The sequence below is a fragment of the Bos indicus genome, chromosome 9 (assembly GCF_029378745.1).
Source record: "Bos indicus isolate NIAB-ARS_2022 breed Sahiwal x Tharparkar chromosome 9, NIAB-ARS_B.indTharparkar_mat_pri_1.0, whole genome shotgun sequence".
Classification (NCBI taxonomy): domain Eukaryota; kingdom Metazoa; phylum Chordata; class Mammalia; order Artiodactyla; family Bovidae; genus Bos; species Bos indicus.
Genome location: NC_091768.1, coordinates 50,576,487 through 50,593,588, shown reverse-complemented (window position 1 = coordinate 50,593,588; position 17,102 = coordinate 50,576,487). Strand labels below are relative to the sequence as shown.

Genomic DNA, 17,102 nt, shown 5'->3' with positions numbered 1-17,102 from the left:
CTGGAATTCTCTTGCTTTTTCTACAATCCAATGGATGTTGGCAATTTGATCTCTGTTTCCTCTGCCTCTTCTAAATTCAGCTTGTACATCTGGAAGTTCTGTTCACATATTGCTGAAGCCTAGCTTAAAAGATTACGAGCAGTACCTTGCTAGCATGTGAAATGAGTGCAGCTGTATGGCAGTTTGAACATTTTGGCATTGTCATCCTTTGGGATTGTAATGAAAGCTGCAACTGTCATATATGCCAAGAAAAAAAAAGGAACATTTTAAAAGATCTCGTCTATCTGATATGAACTTAATGATACAAATAAGGTAATAAATTCAGTCTTCCATGGAATTCTAAGTTTAAAAATTACATCAGCAAGGTGAGAACAATTTGTCCTTCAAATAGTTTCATCTTCTTCCCATTACATTAATACCTTTTTAAAGCTGATAGACCTTCCAAAGGTTCCAGTCATCTTCTTGCTGTCCTAAAGCCTATTACCCTGCAGTCACTAAACAACAAATGAATAAATAAGTCTATAGCTTCTTCTTTCCCTGTGTTTACTTTTATTGTTTACCCTCTTAATGATAAGAAAATTGTTGACTTAACATACATGAGAACCAAAAGGCTGGTGTTTAAGCACAGCTTGCTATGTTTTACAAAGCTCTAACAGCACATCAGAGTTAATGCATAGATTTTTCGGTGGTAGGTTGTAAACTCATACATTGCAGGGACTATAATAAGCTCTATATAGTGCCTGCTGCGGAGAAGGCATTGGCACCCCACTTCAGTACTGCTGCCTGGAAAATCCCATGGATGGAGGAGCCTGGTGGGCTGCAGTCCATGGGGTCGCTAAGAGTCGGACACGACTGAGAGACTTCACTTTCACGTCTCACTTTCATGCATTGGAGAAGGAAATGGCAACCCACTCCAGTGTCCTTGCCTGGAGAATCCCAGGGACGGGGGAGCCTGGTGGGCTACCGTCTATGGGGTCGCACAGAGTCAGACACGACTGAAGCAACTTAGTAGCAGCAGCAGCAGTGTCTGCTGGGGTTGCAAATAGATGTGCAAATAATAAAATCACTTTAACATATCAATGATGCATGTTGACTATCATCATTGCCAATACACACGTTTACTTTTCTGGAAACCGCTCTAAAAAGTTTCTTTTACTTACACATGTTTAATGGTTGTCACGGCCAATTTTTTCAATTCCGCTTTTTAAGTTTTCTGATTATCACTTGTCACCTAGACTTCAGAACACAAGCTGATGATGCCTATCTACACCACTCACGAGCTGTGTGAATATGGGGAAATTAACTATTCTCTAATCCTTGGTTTTCTCAACTCTAAAATGGTAGACATAATAAATGTCTACCTCATAGAGTTATTGTGAAGATTAAGTGGGAAATATATAAAAACTGGGCACAAAAAGCTTCAATTAGTAGTAGTTAATATCACCACCAAGACTTTCTCATGATGTTTCTGATAGCACTCAAGTTTACAACTGGGGACAGGGAGGGGTGATCAAGCCAATCCATTTCTCCTCAATTCCATTTTCTTACCTTAAAGCAATCTAAGAGTTACCCAGATTTCATTTTATCTTTGGGGGGGGGGGACTTTTTGCTCCCATTTCTCACAATATCATAAGCTGAAGCTTCTATTAAAACAAAACAAAGCAAAATTTTTCAAGTTTTCCTATAAACAGATTTTATGTGCATATTTTCAAAAGTGATTTGTATTACTTGTACCATTTCTGTTCGTTAAAACCAATCATTTCTATTTTTACTATACTTTCCAAAGCTTTGTTCCCTCCCAAGTTTTTGTAAAAGCTATTATTCAAATACAGTGTTTGATACACTTAGGCTGAGAAAAATATGGAAACAATGTGAAATTGTGACAAGAGCAGTACAAAAACATCTACTTCTGCTTCACTGACTACACTAAAGCCTTTGATTGTATGGATCACAACAAACTGTGGAAAAATTCTTAAAGAGATGGGAATACCAGACCACCTTACCTGCCTCCTGAGAATTCTGTACACAGATCAAGAAACAAGTTAGAATTGGACAAGGAACAACGGACTGGTTCCAATTTGGGAAAGGAGTACATCAAGGCTGTATCTTGTCACCCTGTTTATTTAACTTATGTGCAGAGTACATCATGCTAAATCCCATGTCAATAAACTCAGATATGTAGATGTTACCACCATTATGGCAGAAAGTGAAGAGGAACTAAAGAGCCTCCTGATGAAATTGAAATAGTAGAGAAAAAGCTGGCTTAAAACTCAACGTTCAAAAAACGAAGATCATGGCCTCTGGTCCCATCACTTCATTGAAAATACATGAGGAAAAAATGGAAACAGTGAGAGACCTTATTTTCTTTTGTTCCAAAATCACTGGAGATGGTGAGTGTAGCCATGAAATTGAAAGACACTTGCTCCTTGGAAGGAAAGCTATGACAAACCTAGACAGCGTATTAAAAAGCAGAGACATTACTTTGCCAGCAAAGGTCCGTATAGCCAAAGCTATGGTTTTTCCAGTAGTCATGCACGGACATGAGAGTTAGACTATATATAACGAAAGCTGAGTGCTGAAGAATTGATGTTTCTGAACTGTGGTGTTTTTGGAGAAGACTCTTGAGGGTCCCTTGGACTGCAAGGAGATCAAACCAGTCAGTCCTAAAGGAAATCAATCCTGAATAGTCATTGGAATGACTGATGCTAAAGCTCCAATACTTTGGCCACCTGATGTGAAGAACTGACTCATTAGAAAAGACCTTGATGATGGGAAAGATCGAAGGCAGGAGAAGGAGATGACAGAAGACGAGATGGTTAGAAAGTATCACCAACTCAATGGACATGAGTTTGAGCAAGCTCCAAGAGATGGTGAAGGACAGGAAAGCCTAGAATGCTGCAGTCCATGGGGTCACAAAGAGTCGGACATGACTGAGTGACTGAACAACAATAATAAAATGCTTCAGTTAAACCTGCAGTTGAGAAACTTTACTTGGCTACAGAAAATGAATGTTGAACAAGCATGCTGGTAGAACACCAAAGTTTCAGTCTTTTTGGAAGGCAAGTTAACAGTAGAGTATTTTATCACAATTTTAAATGCTCATCCCTTTGAGCCAGCAATCCCACTTCAGGGACTTAGAACCATGGATGAGTACACTCACCATCTAACTCAAAAACCTGTAGCGTGTCTGTAACAGTGAACATCTGCTTTCAGTAACACTCAAAAGGCAATAGGTGAGTTAAGAGTGAACCATACAGTGGACTGCTATTTAGCCATTAAAATGAATAAGGCAGATTTTTATATGCTGACATACACTGATGTACAAATTGTATTATGAATTGTATAGAGGAAAAAATTATGATACAGGATCAATAATGATGCCACTCAAAGTTTTTTTTTTTTTTTTAAGGATGCAATTTAGTATAGAAAATTCCTAAATTACCAAAAAGTTCTTAAAACTGGTAAGCTCTGGAGAGGGAAAAGAGGTATCAGTTAATTTTTTTATTTTCTTTCTGTATTCTTTGAATTATTTAATTATGAGGATGCATCTTAAAAAACAAAGCTACTATAGATTTTTTAAGATACAAAGAACCAAGAAGCTGAGCATCAAAATTTTTATGTGTTTTGCCTTGACTCAAGAATCTTGAGGGCATAGGAAATATCTTATAATTATTCTGAATTCTCCAAAGTGCTTTGCCCATATTTACTGGTAAAATATTTTACTCAGTCACTGATATTTATTATCAAGTAAATATATTAATATTCATTGATGAGGATGACATTCTAGTACTACGTCTCTGACTTTGTAACATCAAAAATCAATTTCAATCTATTCATTCTTCGCTTAGCTTTAATTTTAAAGATCCATAAGCTCAATTTCTCAAGTTTAGAGAAATGTGATCATTGATGAGCTGGGCTGTAAGACTTTCCCTTCACAGGATTAAATTAACTGCTATTTCCTTGGAAACAACTGGGATTTGGAAAGACCAGAAAGATCAACAACCATGGTTTGCATCAGATCATGCACATTATCACACACAGCTACAAAAATCTAGTTTATGGATATGCCCAGTGTTATGGACTGAATTGTGTTCTGCTAGAAGATATATTATTCCTTGGAAGGAAAGTTATGACCAACCTAGATGGCATATTCAAAAGCAGAGACAGTACTTTGCCAACAAAGGTCCGTCTAGTCAAGGCTATGGTTTTTCTAGTAGTCATGTATGGATATGAGAGTTGGACTAAAAGAAAGCTGAGCACCGAAGAATTGATGCTTGGGAACTGTGGTGTTGGAGAAGACTCTTGAGAGTCCCTTGGACTGCAAGGAGATCCAACCAGTCCATCCTAAAGGAGATCAGTCCTGGGTGTTCATTGGAAGGACTGATGCTGAAGCTGAAGGTCCAATACTTTGGCTACCTCATGCGAAGAGTTGACTCATTGGAAAAGATTCTGATGCTGGGAGGGATTGGGGGCAGGAGGAGAAGGGGACGACAGAGGATGAGATGGCTGGATGGCATCACTGACTCGATGGACATGAGTCTGGGTAAACTCCAAGAGTTGGTGATGGACAGGGAGGCCTGGCATGCTGCGATTCATGGGGTCGCAAAGAGTCAGACACAACTGAGCGACTGAACTGAACTGAGAAGATACGTTGAAGTCCTACCCCCACTTCCATTCACTGTGAACATGGCCTTATTTGGAAATAGGGTCTTGGCAAACATATTAAAATGATGTCATACTGGATTAAAGTGGGTCCTAAGCCAGTATGACTGGCGTCTTAAGAAAAAAGAGAGACAGACATTGGGAAAATGTCATGTGATCACAGCAGCAGAGACTGGAGTAAATTGTCTACAGCCAAGGAAAGCCAAAGACTGCTGGGAACCAATAGACTTGGAAGAGGCAAGAAAACATCCTCCCCTAGAGCAGAGAGAAAGAGAAGAAAGAAAAGGAGGAGACTGGTAGGGAGGACTCTTGAACACACATGCATGACCCTGTCAAAACCTTTAATTTCAGTCACACACTTGTAGGCTGGAGAACTGTAAAAACAAATTTCTGTTGCTTTAAAGTCAGTCTGCGGCAATTTGGTACAGTATCTCTATGAAACTAACGCAACCAGAAATGACCATAAATTATCTTATTTATTTCTTAGATGACTCTATATTAGAACAATCATTGCTATGAGGTTCTTAAAATTACTCGTTTAAATGACAATCATTAATATTTGCAAAAATCATCTTATAGACTGTATTACAGATGAATGAGAATGAAAATGTAGTGTTTGTTTTAAAGCCCTTAATGCACCAATTGGAAAATCAAAGAAATATAGAAATATACCCATCCTTTGGTGTGTATAATGAAGTTCCTCATATCAAACACAAACCACAAAATGCAACAACCTTCTTATCCCCTGCCATTTCAGTCTTACACTCATGGTAACTGACCTCAAAGTCAAAAAGAATATATTTAGATCAAGTCAGATTATTTAGAAATGGCACTAACAAAGTTAACCTTGTAATCATTTGAAATGTCGTAAACTTTTTTTGCTACTTAAATACTGGAGAATTGAATCCCTTGATTATAGACAACAAAAACAAGTGATCATTGAAAAATAAATTTGGAAGAAAAAAATTGTAGAAAATCTAAAGGAAACAACCCCCAGTAGCAACAAAAACACTTACCTTTGTTCTACTACTATTCTCCAATTAAGGAAAGTAATCAGGGATTGGTAAAGCAATAGCTGATTCTTAGAACTGGGGCAAGAAATATACAAAATGAGTCTGGAGCATCTTGCAGTGCCAGGAAGTATGATGATTGCTCAAAAAGGGGTGGGGAAGATGGGAGGATGTCAAAGGTGCAGAGTAGACAACTCAAAGAGCTACCCATGTCCAAAGGTGGAATAATTTGGGGAATAAAATAAAGTAGTACTGGATTACAACACAAATATGACATAAAAATTTATGAATCCTGACATAAATAAATGATTAAAATAAATTGGAGGGGAAGAGACAAATCTTCTATGCAGAGGCATTCCAAATAAATTATGTAGATCATAAAGGAGGGAGAACTTAACTCTCTTCTCCTTAAGTATGGACTGTGCAAAGGGACTCCCAAAGAGTACAGTATGGAAAGGAGAAAGTGGACAGGGGAGAGTATACTCCAGAGCAATTTGACAAACACTACCTCAAGCAGGTGATCAAGGTCAATATCAACATGGTAAGTCATGTTCATAGTATGTAGCCTAGATGCAATGTGATGAAAAAGGCACTGAACCTCTGTGATCTTCCTCCTCAAAAAACCCTAATACCAGTCTTATCGTGAGAAAAACAACAAATTCCAATAGCAGGTCACCCTACAAAATATCTGGCCAGTACCCCTAGAAATTGTCAAGATCACTGTGTTACTTTGCTAGGGCTGCCATAACAAAGTACCAAAGACTGGATAATTCAAACAACAGAAATTTATTTTCTCATTGTTCTGGAGGCTAAGTTTTTCTTTTTCCAAAAGAGCAGTACACAGAGGGAAGTTTCATTATAACATGTAGGGCCCATGTTAATGACCTCATTTTACTTCTTTAAAGATCCTATCTCCAAATATAGTCATATTTTGAGGCACTGAAGTTAGGACATCACTGTATGAATTTTCAGCCTGTAAAAGCCAGAGAAAACAAAGCAGGCCTAAAAAACTGTCACAACCAAAGAAAACTAAGGACATATAACCATTAAATTTATATGATATTCTAAATAGAATCCTGAGCTGGAAAAAGGATATTAGGTTTAAACTTAGGCAATGTGAATAAACTAGGGACTTTATGTAATAATGTACCAATATTGGTCCATTCAATGTAACAAACGTACCACACTAAAGTTAACAGGAGAAACTGTGTGTGCGGGGTTGGGGAGAGGGAGTAGTTTATACGGTAACTGTACTACCTGCTCAATTTTTCTGTAAATCAAAAACTGTTCTAAAGTCTCAAGAACACCTTAAAAGAACAGATTTACTTTACCCACAGCCCACAACACCTTGCAAAACCGTTTTTGTTGCCTTTGCCTTGCTGCACCCCAACCAGAAACTCCAAGTTTATTTTGCTGTTCTATAAATTAACCACCAACAATCAGAATCTGTAGAGGACCCGCGAGGTTCAGACGACAATAGTATCCTCTACAGGATAATGAAACTGAAATGTTGGATGCTACCTTTCTTGCCCGAAGTTTAACACATAGTCTCTATGACTTTAAAAATACAAGGATAATACAAACTATAAGGAACCTGCTGCTGCTGCTAAGTCGCTTCAGTCGTGTCCGACTCTGTGCCCTAACTGTTCTTAAAAGAACACAGTTGCCCTTGGCTGCGCCTGCGTAGTCTCAGCTACGAGACAGAGAAGGTCCAGGGCCTAGCCCCCGCCTCCTCCGCTCTGCACCCCCTCCCCATAAGAGGGTTCCCATTGCGCACGCGCAGTGCTTAACGGCCGGTCGGGAGCCCAACAATCACTCCCTTCTCATCGGAGAGGGAACTCTCGTAGTTAGAAGGGGAGCTCGTGAGCACTCTCTTTCAACTTAAGAACATTTCCTTTTCACCGGGAGCATCGCCGTGATTCATCAAGTCAGGCGGACGCCACCGCTTTAAGGGAGAAGAGGTTCCAGCGGTCGCGCCAAGCAGCGTACGCAGGCTACGTGTTTAAGTTATGCTACCTTCGCCACAGAAACCAAGAAAGCTGTAATGGCCTGGCAAGTCCCCACGCCTAATCGTTCAGCACCACTTACCCACTCTGTTTCCGGAACACCGCTGTCGCCACCGTTCCTGTAATACCTCTCCAACCCTTTCGATGCTTCTACTTCTCCACGAACAAGACAAGATGGCGCCCGATTAGTCTCACCCGGAAGTGAATAATAATAACATCCGTTAGTCACCTGAAGCCATACTGTCCCCCATCCAGGTCTTTGGGCACATGACTGTACCAGGTTAACAAGTTGCGACGCCATTTTTGTTATGGGCAAAACCACCTCGACTTTGTAAAGAACACAATGCAAATATCTGGACGTTCTTGTACTTTACCGTTTGAAGTATCCAGCGCCATGCCTGACCCATTTTTATCTTCACAGTGAACAGAAAACCAAGACTTTAAGTATCCTGGACAGAGTGCGCTCAAAATTTTTACTTTAGCAGCGTGATCCTATTTCAAGGGGATGTGTGTTGGGTTCCATAAAGGTTGAGTTCGCGGCACTACTTTTCAGACTACGGAGGGGCCCCAGGGTCAAATGAACCAACTGGCGGGTTGCTCGGTGCACCCTGAGCCGTATTTTAGGGCCACCAGAGTCTAGCCCGAACTTCCACAATACTCCCAGCTTGTGTCTCACCGAGCGCCTCCAAGGGCTCCGCCTCCAGGGAGACCGGACGTTGGTGAAATGACTGGTCTGGATGGAGAGAGAGCGGAGACCTTAGCTGACCCCGCAGCTTTGTTAACCTCGAAAACATCGCGCCCCCTTCCGGGGGACACTTGCTTAGCTCTTCCTCACTCGGCTAGTCCCGATGTTTCGTTCCTTCTCCGCGACCTTTAGGGAAAAGCGGCCTCGAAGTCCAGTTTCCGTCCCGCTGCTCCTTTATTTCAACCACAAGATGGCCTCCCGAAAGGACTTATGCAATGCGATTCTTCAAATGGAATACTTTGATTCCATGATGTTTTTAATAGGAATTACGTTCAGGTATCAAAAGTACCCATTTCTAGACTAGGAACTACAAAGAAAACAAAAATGTTCTGAAGATAAGATACAGTATTTCTCAACTAAATGTTGGAAAGTGTCTTTCTAGAGAGTAAACTTTTGTATGACTGAACAGAGTGCACCAAGTATCTAAATTGTTTCACTGGGAATTGTGCAAAAGAAATAGCAACTAACAGTAAAATAAATGTTAAGAATATACCTAGAAGGATAAAAAAAAATGATAAAGATCAGACAGGTGAATAGATATCGTTTGCATGAAATTCAGCCTTCTTGTGAAAATACTTGACACCCAGATGTTCCTGAATCAGTGTTAGAACAAAGTCCTCAATAAGTAAAGATCTGCTTGGTCCTCAAATCAAAACCAGCCACAAAATACAACTTCATCCTGGGAGAAACATTCACTAAGTACACCTACCAACACCATGAAGTGAGTACATAATATTACTGGAGGCAAAAGGAAAATGTGGTTCCTTTGATCCTTGCCCTAATTTCACACACACAAAAAGACTACACAACAGTTTAGTGTGATTATGTTGTTTTGGTTGTGTCCTGTGGGATCTTAGTTCCCTCACCAGGGCTTGAACTCCAGCCCTGGGCCGGGAAAGCACAGAATCCTAATCACTGGACTGCCCTGAAGCTTCCCTGGTGTGATTTTTTAAGAGAATTTTAAAAAATATTTTATTTAAAAAAATATTTTATTCTAAAAAATATTATTTTTGGCTGTGCTGGATCTTCATTGTGGTGAACAGCTATTGCAGTGGCTTCTCTTCTTGAGAGGAGCACAGGCTTTAGGTCGTGGGCTTCAGGAGTTGCCGCACTGAAGGTTCACTAATAGCAGTGCACAGACTTTGTTGTTCCACAGGCATGTGGAATCTTCTTGGACCAAGGATCCAACCCATGTCCCCTGTGCTGGCAGGCAAATTCTTATCCACTGTACCACAGGGAGGTCCCCTTAGTGTGATTTTTAAAACCACTTTATGAAATAAAAACTAGAAGCATATGTACCACATATTATCAGTGGTTGTCTCTGATTTTGCTCTCTGATCATTTTCCAAGTTTTTTGCCTAGGCCCTGATTTTCAGGTTTATTTCTCTGAGAAACATTCTAATCAGAGAAACATCCTATCTTCCATGTGAAACCTGATTGCCCTAGAGAAACTTTCTTAAGTTCCTACTTTCTGTAATTATATTTGTTTGCTTGTTTTCCGTAACGCTAAAACAATTTTCTGGTAGGTTTTTGTTGTTTCCTTTGAATTCTGTTCTCCAATTGGCCAACATACTGCTTAGCATATAGAAAGTTCTCCATTTGTCCAATGAGAGAATTATTAAATACCTCATGGCCTTCTGCCAGTTTAATGAGGCACCCTATGCAAACAGTTTGCCAGACCAGGAAATGAGTTTTACATTTCCCTCACCAGTTTCATCGAGGATTTCCCTGTCATTTTATGATCTGAAGAAGACAACAGGCATATTGAAAATATGGGACATCAGCTTACAGGTTATTTGGTATACATAGGAAACTAATATTGGAGACTAGAAACATGGGATTTTTATGCAATGGTAAAACATTTAATGTAACTATCACACACAGTAACCTGGGAGGCAGAAAATATACTTACTGAAATTTGAGCAGGGTGAACTGAACAGAAGAAGTTGAAAAATAAGTGTATGTTGGGTACTACTGGATGCATTTGGCAAGCTATTATTAAAAACGAGTGGAGCTCAGAGAGCAATGCTTAATTTCTAAAGCTGAAATGAGGGAACAGAGGCAACCAGAATTTGAGCCTTATATGTTTATGATTTTCAACTCCAAGCAGGAGATAAACTTTAGTAAGCCTGTTAAATGACAAAGGATCATTAAAACTCAGCCTTGCAGCAAAGATCATACCTGAGGGTGTAAACATCATAGTTATTTTAGAAATTTTCAATGGGTTAATTAGGGTAATCTAATTTTTTTTTCTCACTTGGGAAAAAAAATACCTAAGGATGAAAATGTGGTTAAGAGGATGGCTCTTCCATCAAAGCTTATAGACAGAAGGTACCTGCCATAATGTCAGGAGAGATGTATGGAGGTAGGAAATCAAAGAAATACACCCAACCCAAGAACTACTTGTCTCAAAAAAAAAAAAAAAAAAAAAGTGGTATTGGCATATAAATCTGACCAGGAACAAAGAGGTTTACTAAGCTTTTAAGAGTTGTAGTGAAAAAAGAAACCAAAAACCTTAGCTAACAGAACTTGTGACTATTCCAAACTTTAAAACTTCAGCTCCCAATTATCTAGGAAAAGACTGGAAAAAAAGCCGTGCAACTTCCAAGGATGTCATACTCCTCAACAGCCATTCAAATGTAGCCAAACGGTGACGTCTGAGTCACAGAGAACAATGGAGAAGGGAATTCTTAAGAGAATAGAGGAAAGGGCTGATAATGAACATTTCCCATACCCAGGGTAATGACAATGTCTCCATTCTTCTTCCCCTTTCTGAACGAGGATGTTTATTGTGGTACTAGTTCCACTGGTTTCACCACTGTACAGTAAGTGTGTGGAAAACAGAATATACTCGTTTCCTGGGTCTCCAGCCTGACCAGTGGGAGCAGCGTTCAGACCTGACATAGCACTTCCAAAGAGCCTGGTTTTGGAAAGGTAGATGGTACTCTGGGGCTTATCTCTTGAAAAGACAGTCACTGTGCTCCACATGCAGAAAGAGCTGAGTATTTGGTGACCAGAGGGCAGATTCTGAGAGACTTTTAGTGCACTCACAATCCCATTCTCCTTTTCTTCAGAGCCCTGGAGACTTAACTCTTCTCTTCCCATTCTTCCTTGCGATCAGACAGGGCTATGTGACTACTCCTTTCTGGTCACCAGGGTGTGTGAAACACATCTAAAGTGAAGAATTTAATTGCTGGTGTAAGAGCTTTGGTGTTCTCTTCCCCTGCCACAGTGAAGAGGCCTGGTGTTCAAATGACAGAGCCAGAACGCAGTGAGTGAGGATGATAGTCACCAGTTGGCAAACAGTTGCTTCTGCAGATTGTCCAGACTCTCAGACTCTCAAGTGGACTTTGGATGATAACTATTTTCCCCCCCTCAGTGCACCTGGATTTATTAAGTTAGAAATAAACTTTTATTGTGATGTCATTGTTACTACAGCATAACCCAGTCTATTCTAATACATATGGGGATGCAGAAGTTTTAGATATTTCTGCTTGAGTACAACTTTAAAAATGTATGAAAATGGCTTCAGGGAATTCCCTGGTGGTGCCATGGTGAGGACTCCACACTTTCACTGCTGAGGATGTGGGTTCAATCCCTGGGGACTAAGATCCCACAAGCCGTGTGGCATAGCCAATGTTTAATTAATTAAACATCTCATATAAAAAATGGTTTTAAAATGGCTTCATGGGGTCCACGAACCTCAGAAATTACATTCAAAAATCTGGGGCATATATTTTTCTAATAAAATATAAACGTCAAATTTCCCTTCCTACCCTCTCTATTGCCATCAGCAGGAGTGAAGAAATGGCCCCAGAATTAAAACCTTCCACTTCCTCCAACACTCATTGCTTCTCTTTGGGACTATCAGAACTAATATCATCCATCTTTTATCCCTAGAACATCCTTCGTCCCATGGAACTCAATTCCCATATGGCTCTGTGGGTAACGCTGCTTGATTGTTCTCTGTATCATTTAACATTGGAAATTCTTTTCCTTAATTTTCACTCCTTAGAATGTCTATTTCCTCACTTTTTGAAGAGATTTCTATCTCCTGTGGTCAGTACTGTATCCCCAATGCCTACCACACAACAGATATTCAATACTTATGAAGGATGGTCTATAACATTCAATATAATCTCAAAGAGCTTCGTGTCCTAAAAACAGTTAAATGAAAAAAGGTAGACAAAATATTTCCTAATGAATTATTCTGCCTAAATAACTCAAACAGTTTGAGAAACACTTGAAAGGATGCAGACTTACACTTGTTACATACTGCAGTCAAAATGAAAGAGGCCCCTGAGATATTTTATTTTGAAATAATAAACTTCTGAAATATGAAGGATATTTTAAATATAGCTAAGTAAGCTGATATAGTGTTGATACACAAAATATTCTGTCAATAATGTGCATTGAAAAGACTCCAGAACCAGTCTTTAAACATAAATATGAATTTAATATTTATTTTGCATGTTTATATAGTAACATCAAAATAATGTTCCATAAGTTACATAGCTATTTTCCAAAAACACTGCGGAAAAAGATAAAATAGTAGGAATGATATATAATCATTATTACTCAAAATTAAAAATATAGTTATCTATCTTTTAAATAGATTTGAATTGATGCATTTCTACATGAAACAGAGTATTTTAAATATCTAAAAATAGTCTTTCTTAATGCAATAGATAATAAAGAATCACATTTATTGTACACATCTGGCTTAGCCTTATTTCTTCAGGTAACATGCAGACAAATTATGAGGATGAATTTAATAAAAGTAGGCAAGATACTATTTTATACCTCAAAAATAAGGTGAAGTTGATACATTTCACAGCTTAATCCTCAGGAAATTTTATTCAGAAGCCATATAAAATCATTGACTAAAGTCACACATGCGAACTAAGAGCTCTTAAATATATCATAGTAAAATAGCTTTGTTGGCATATTTACAGTAAGAAAACAGGTATCACCTACTCTTTGAACTGACGCCACTCTCCATGGCCATTCAAAACAGTGGCCTTTACATCAGTTTTAAAAACATTACATGACAAAATCTTAAATATAAACATACTTTGGTTATGTCAAAAATATTCACATAATTTATATATAGTCAAAAATTTATCATTTTAAATATGGAATAACAATGGAAAACCGAGGTTATATATACACTGTAAGCCAGTTTCTAAATAAAGCTAAACTCTCGTCTTATTTCTTAAATTCATCTGGCCAAACACTATGGTAGTTGTTTTGAGGATCTGTAAACATTCTCACTGATTTGTACTATTTCCTGAGGTCATCTGGAAGCTACTGTTACTAAATTAGCTTCACAATTTAATACCCCTGCAAATGTGCTTTGAAAATATTCAAAATAAAAGCAAAAATTTAAATGTAGGTCCATGTGTAACTTAACATACTTTCTCTATTACAAAAGCTATTTTTAGTCAATTCTTAGATCTCAAAATTAAATTTATTCCATTACTAGCAGACCTGGAAAAATAAAGCATTCATAAACCTCAGGCCATTAAAAAAAATTTCAGAATTAACTCATTTAACACTGTGGAAATGAAAATAAAAGTATCTCATTACCTCTAGAATAATGTCTAAAATTTACACAGGCCTCATTTTAAAACATGCTAAAATAGTGCCAGTCCAGTGCCTGACTCCTGGATGATGTTAAATAAAATATATACTTAATGAATAAACATGAAGTTAAGCATAAAAACTACTGTAGTACTTGAGTACTGAGTTAATATTCTGAAGCTACAATGTATCACTCAATGAAAAGTCACTCTTAACTGGTATTCAGAATAAAGTTTAACAGATTTCCTAATTAACAAATATAGCCCTAGTTCATGTCCTAGCATGCTATCAATGAAAATAGGAACTAGGCACTTTCCTTGATGCTTGTCCTCAGGAATTATTCACCATCTCTACTTAACTGTGTAATGGGTAAGCTAAGAGGAAACAGAAAAGAATGCTCATGTCTTCCCCTTCTTTCTTCTTTTCTTTCCTTTCCCTGTTTCTTTCCTTCTCTTTTTCATCTATCCATCTACCTATCAATGAAATAAGAAGCAGGTGACATCCAATGAAATCTGCATGCCTCTTAATGGTATCTTTTCTAGAAGAAAAATGAGGCAACTTAACATTTACATTTGGGCGAGTGACAATTACATCTTGGTAACTGTCATGACCTAGATGGCTGACTTGAATAAAGAGATTTAACTAATAGTTTTCCAAAAAATTTCACTGCTCTGGTGCTGAACTCTTCAATGTTAATGGATTAAAGTTAAAGAGAAAACCTTTAAACACTGTTTACCTTTTACAGGATACAACCTGAGTTTACAGGTTAACATATAAAGATATATTTTTCCATCATTTCACTGTTAAAAATCAAGGAAATCACAACTACTGAAATTTTGACAGCTTAAAAATAGAATTTATGAAAAAAAAATAGAGTTTATGCAATAACTTTTTAAAGCTCTGAATTTCATATATTACTGTCTTTAACACTCATCACAATTCCATTCATCCATATAGCAAAAGGCAGCACTAATAACCTTGATAATATTATATACACTTAAATATTAAGAAGGGTCAGAATCTTGGGTAAATATTTCCACACATTATCTATAGCCACTTCCTTAACAAGAGGATAATGAACTAGGACCAGGCACTTATCCAGCACCTGCCTGTACTATCATTTGTGAGCACTAATGATGAGGATGCTTGAACCATGCAGTTATGTTTTGATTTAATAATGTAACACCAAAGTAGTCATTTTTTAAACATTTAAGCCTAAGGAATAGTAACATTTTCATGGCAAGTTTTGACAGCTTAATAATTTGTTTTCTAGGAGTAAGGGGAAAATACCATCATTTTGATATTAATTATTTTAAAAGAAAATCAGAAATGCCAACTTAACGGTCCATTAAAATAAAAACAAAACCTAGCTGAACTTACTAATGATGCTTACTAAAGACAAAAAGTGATCTCAAAACCCCAAAATCATAATATTTATTGCTCTACAGAACTAGAAAATGCATTATATTTTCCTGTTAAGTATAAGAATATAATTCTCTATCATTTACAAATATGATTTGGTAATTTACATTTCAAAAGTATCCTATGGTTCCATATGAATTAACAACTTCTATTTACCAATTCTGCATGTAACATTTATCTATAAATACATTTTGATCTTGGTTAATCACCTGTAAATTATTCTCAACTCCATCATGAATAGGCTGAAAATAGTATGTTGATAAAATATTTTAGTATTTTTCTAGTTCTCAAAACCTCAAAGCAATAAGCTAATCAATGTTATTTGTAAATCCATATTACTGAAGTTACAGTGTTACTTTTTTATATAGTTGTCATATAAAAAATGATAAAGTCACTATGCCAATTGTGTAAGTATATGTTACAAAAAGGGCTTCTTTCCCTGATAGCTCAGCTGGTAAAGAATCCCTTGCAATGCAGGAGATCCTGGTTCAATTCCTGGGTCAGGGAGATCCCCTGGATAAGGGTTAGGCTACCCACTCTGGTATTCTTGGGCTTCCCTGGTGGCTCAGACAGTAAAGAAATCCACCTACAATGCGAGAGACCTGGGTTCGATCCCTGGGTTGGGAAGATCTCTGAAGAAGGGCATGGCAACCCACTCTAGTATTCTTGCCTGGAGAATACCTATGGACTGAGGGGCCTGGCAGGCTACAGTTCATGGGGTTCACAAAGAGCTGGACTCAACTGAGTGACTAAGCACAGCACAGCACATGTTATAGCAATGTTTCCCACACAGCCAGGTAATACACCACTGGATAACCCTGAGATGATTTTAAGTGGAGTGCTACATGAGTGAACAGTCTTTCTTTAATAGTTATACATTTATTTTAATACTTATTAGAAAAAATATAACTAGCACATAAAATGTGGAATATGATCAAAATAACACTATGGTTTAAAAAGGCTAAAAAATAAGGTTAAGAATAATAAACAATGGCATAAGAGAAATATACACACACACATGAAAACAGTAAAGTGGTATGTAACTCACATTTGGGAAACACTGTCTAAGGAATGATTTGACTTAGCCAGCATCATTTCTGAATGCCTGCAATAAGTCACATTATAAAGGAGTTAACTATTGTGAATTCTCTTATTTTTTCCCAGGACAAATAAGTTTTTAAAAACATGTGTTTATGTTTATTTTAAGGATATAAGTTTGAAAGCATTTAGTTTTGTTTTACTTTGTTTCCTTTTTGGCTGCATCCCACAAGGTATGCAGAATTTTAAGTTCCTTTACCCAGGGACCCAACCCTGCAGTGGAAGCTGAGTCTTATCCACTGAACCACTGGGGAAGTCCCTGAAAGCATTTAGTAAATTTACTTTAAAAGGATTCGCCAAAATGGTAACAATGTTCAGGAACATTTGAGGGACATGCTATTCCTACAGAAAAGACTACAAAGGCACATTGCATATTGTGGTTAACACTGCAGCATGTAAATAAAAGTGACCTCTATAATCATTATCACTACTAATTAACAAATAGTTATAATATTCTTTCATAAAAAAGAAGGTACGCTTGTGCACTAAGCGCTCTTGATTCTGGAACCACCTGCACATAAGTGTCACTAACATGGACCCACTGGCTTGCTGATTCACTATCAGGTTCTTTCAAAC

General features: G+C 37.8%; 2 protein-coding genes across 6 annotated transcripts in view; both read right to left on the bottom strand.

Moving 5' to 3' along the window:
• Positions 1-7,822, bottom strand: part of PNISR (PNN interacting serine and arginine rich protein) — a 26,840-nt gene extending 19,018 nt beyond the window's left edge. For 3 of the 4 annotated variants that reach the window (XM_019967321.2, XM_019967323.2, XM_019967325.2), the window contains exon 1: positions 7,761-7,822. The gene's annotated coding sequence lies outside the window, so the exon portion shown is untranslated. The remainder of the gene's footprint in view (positions 1-7,760) is intronic. The other variant, XM_019967322.2, reaches the window with a different exon arrangement.
• The window catches only part of USP45 (ubiquitin specific peptidase 45), a 77,487-nt gene that overhangs the window by 1,466 nt on the left and 58,919 nt on the right, over positions 1-17,102 (bottom strand). For both annotated transcript variants that reach the window (XM_019967317.2, XM_019967318.2), the window contains exon 18: positions 7,761-17,102. In XM_019967317.2, coding sequence (XP_019822876.2) covers positions 16,972-17,102 — 131 coding nt within the window. In that variant the 3' untranslated portion in view covers positions 7,761-16,971. The remainder of the gene's footprint in view (positions 1-7,760) is intronic.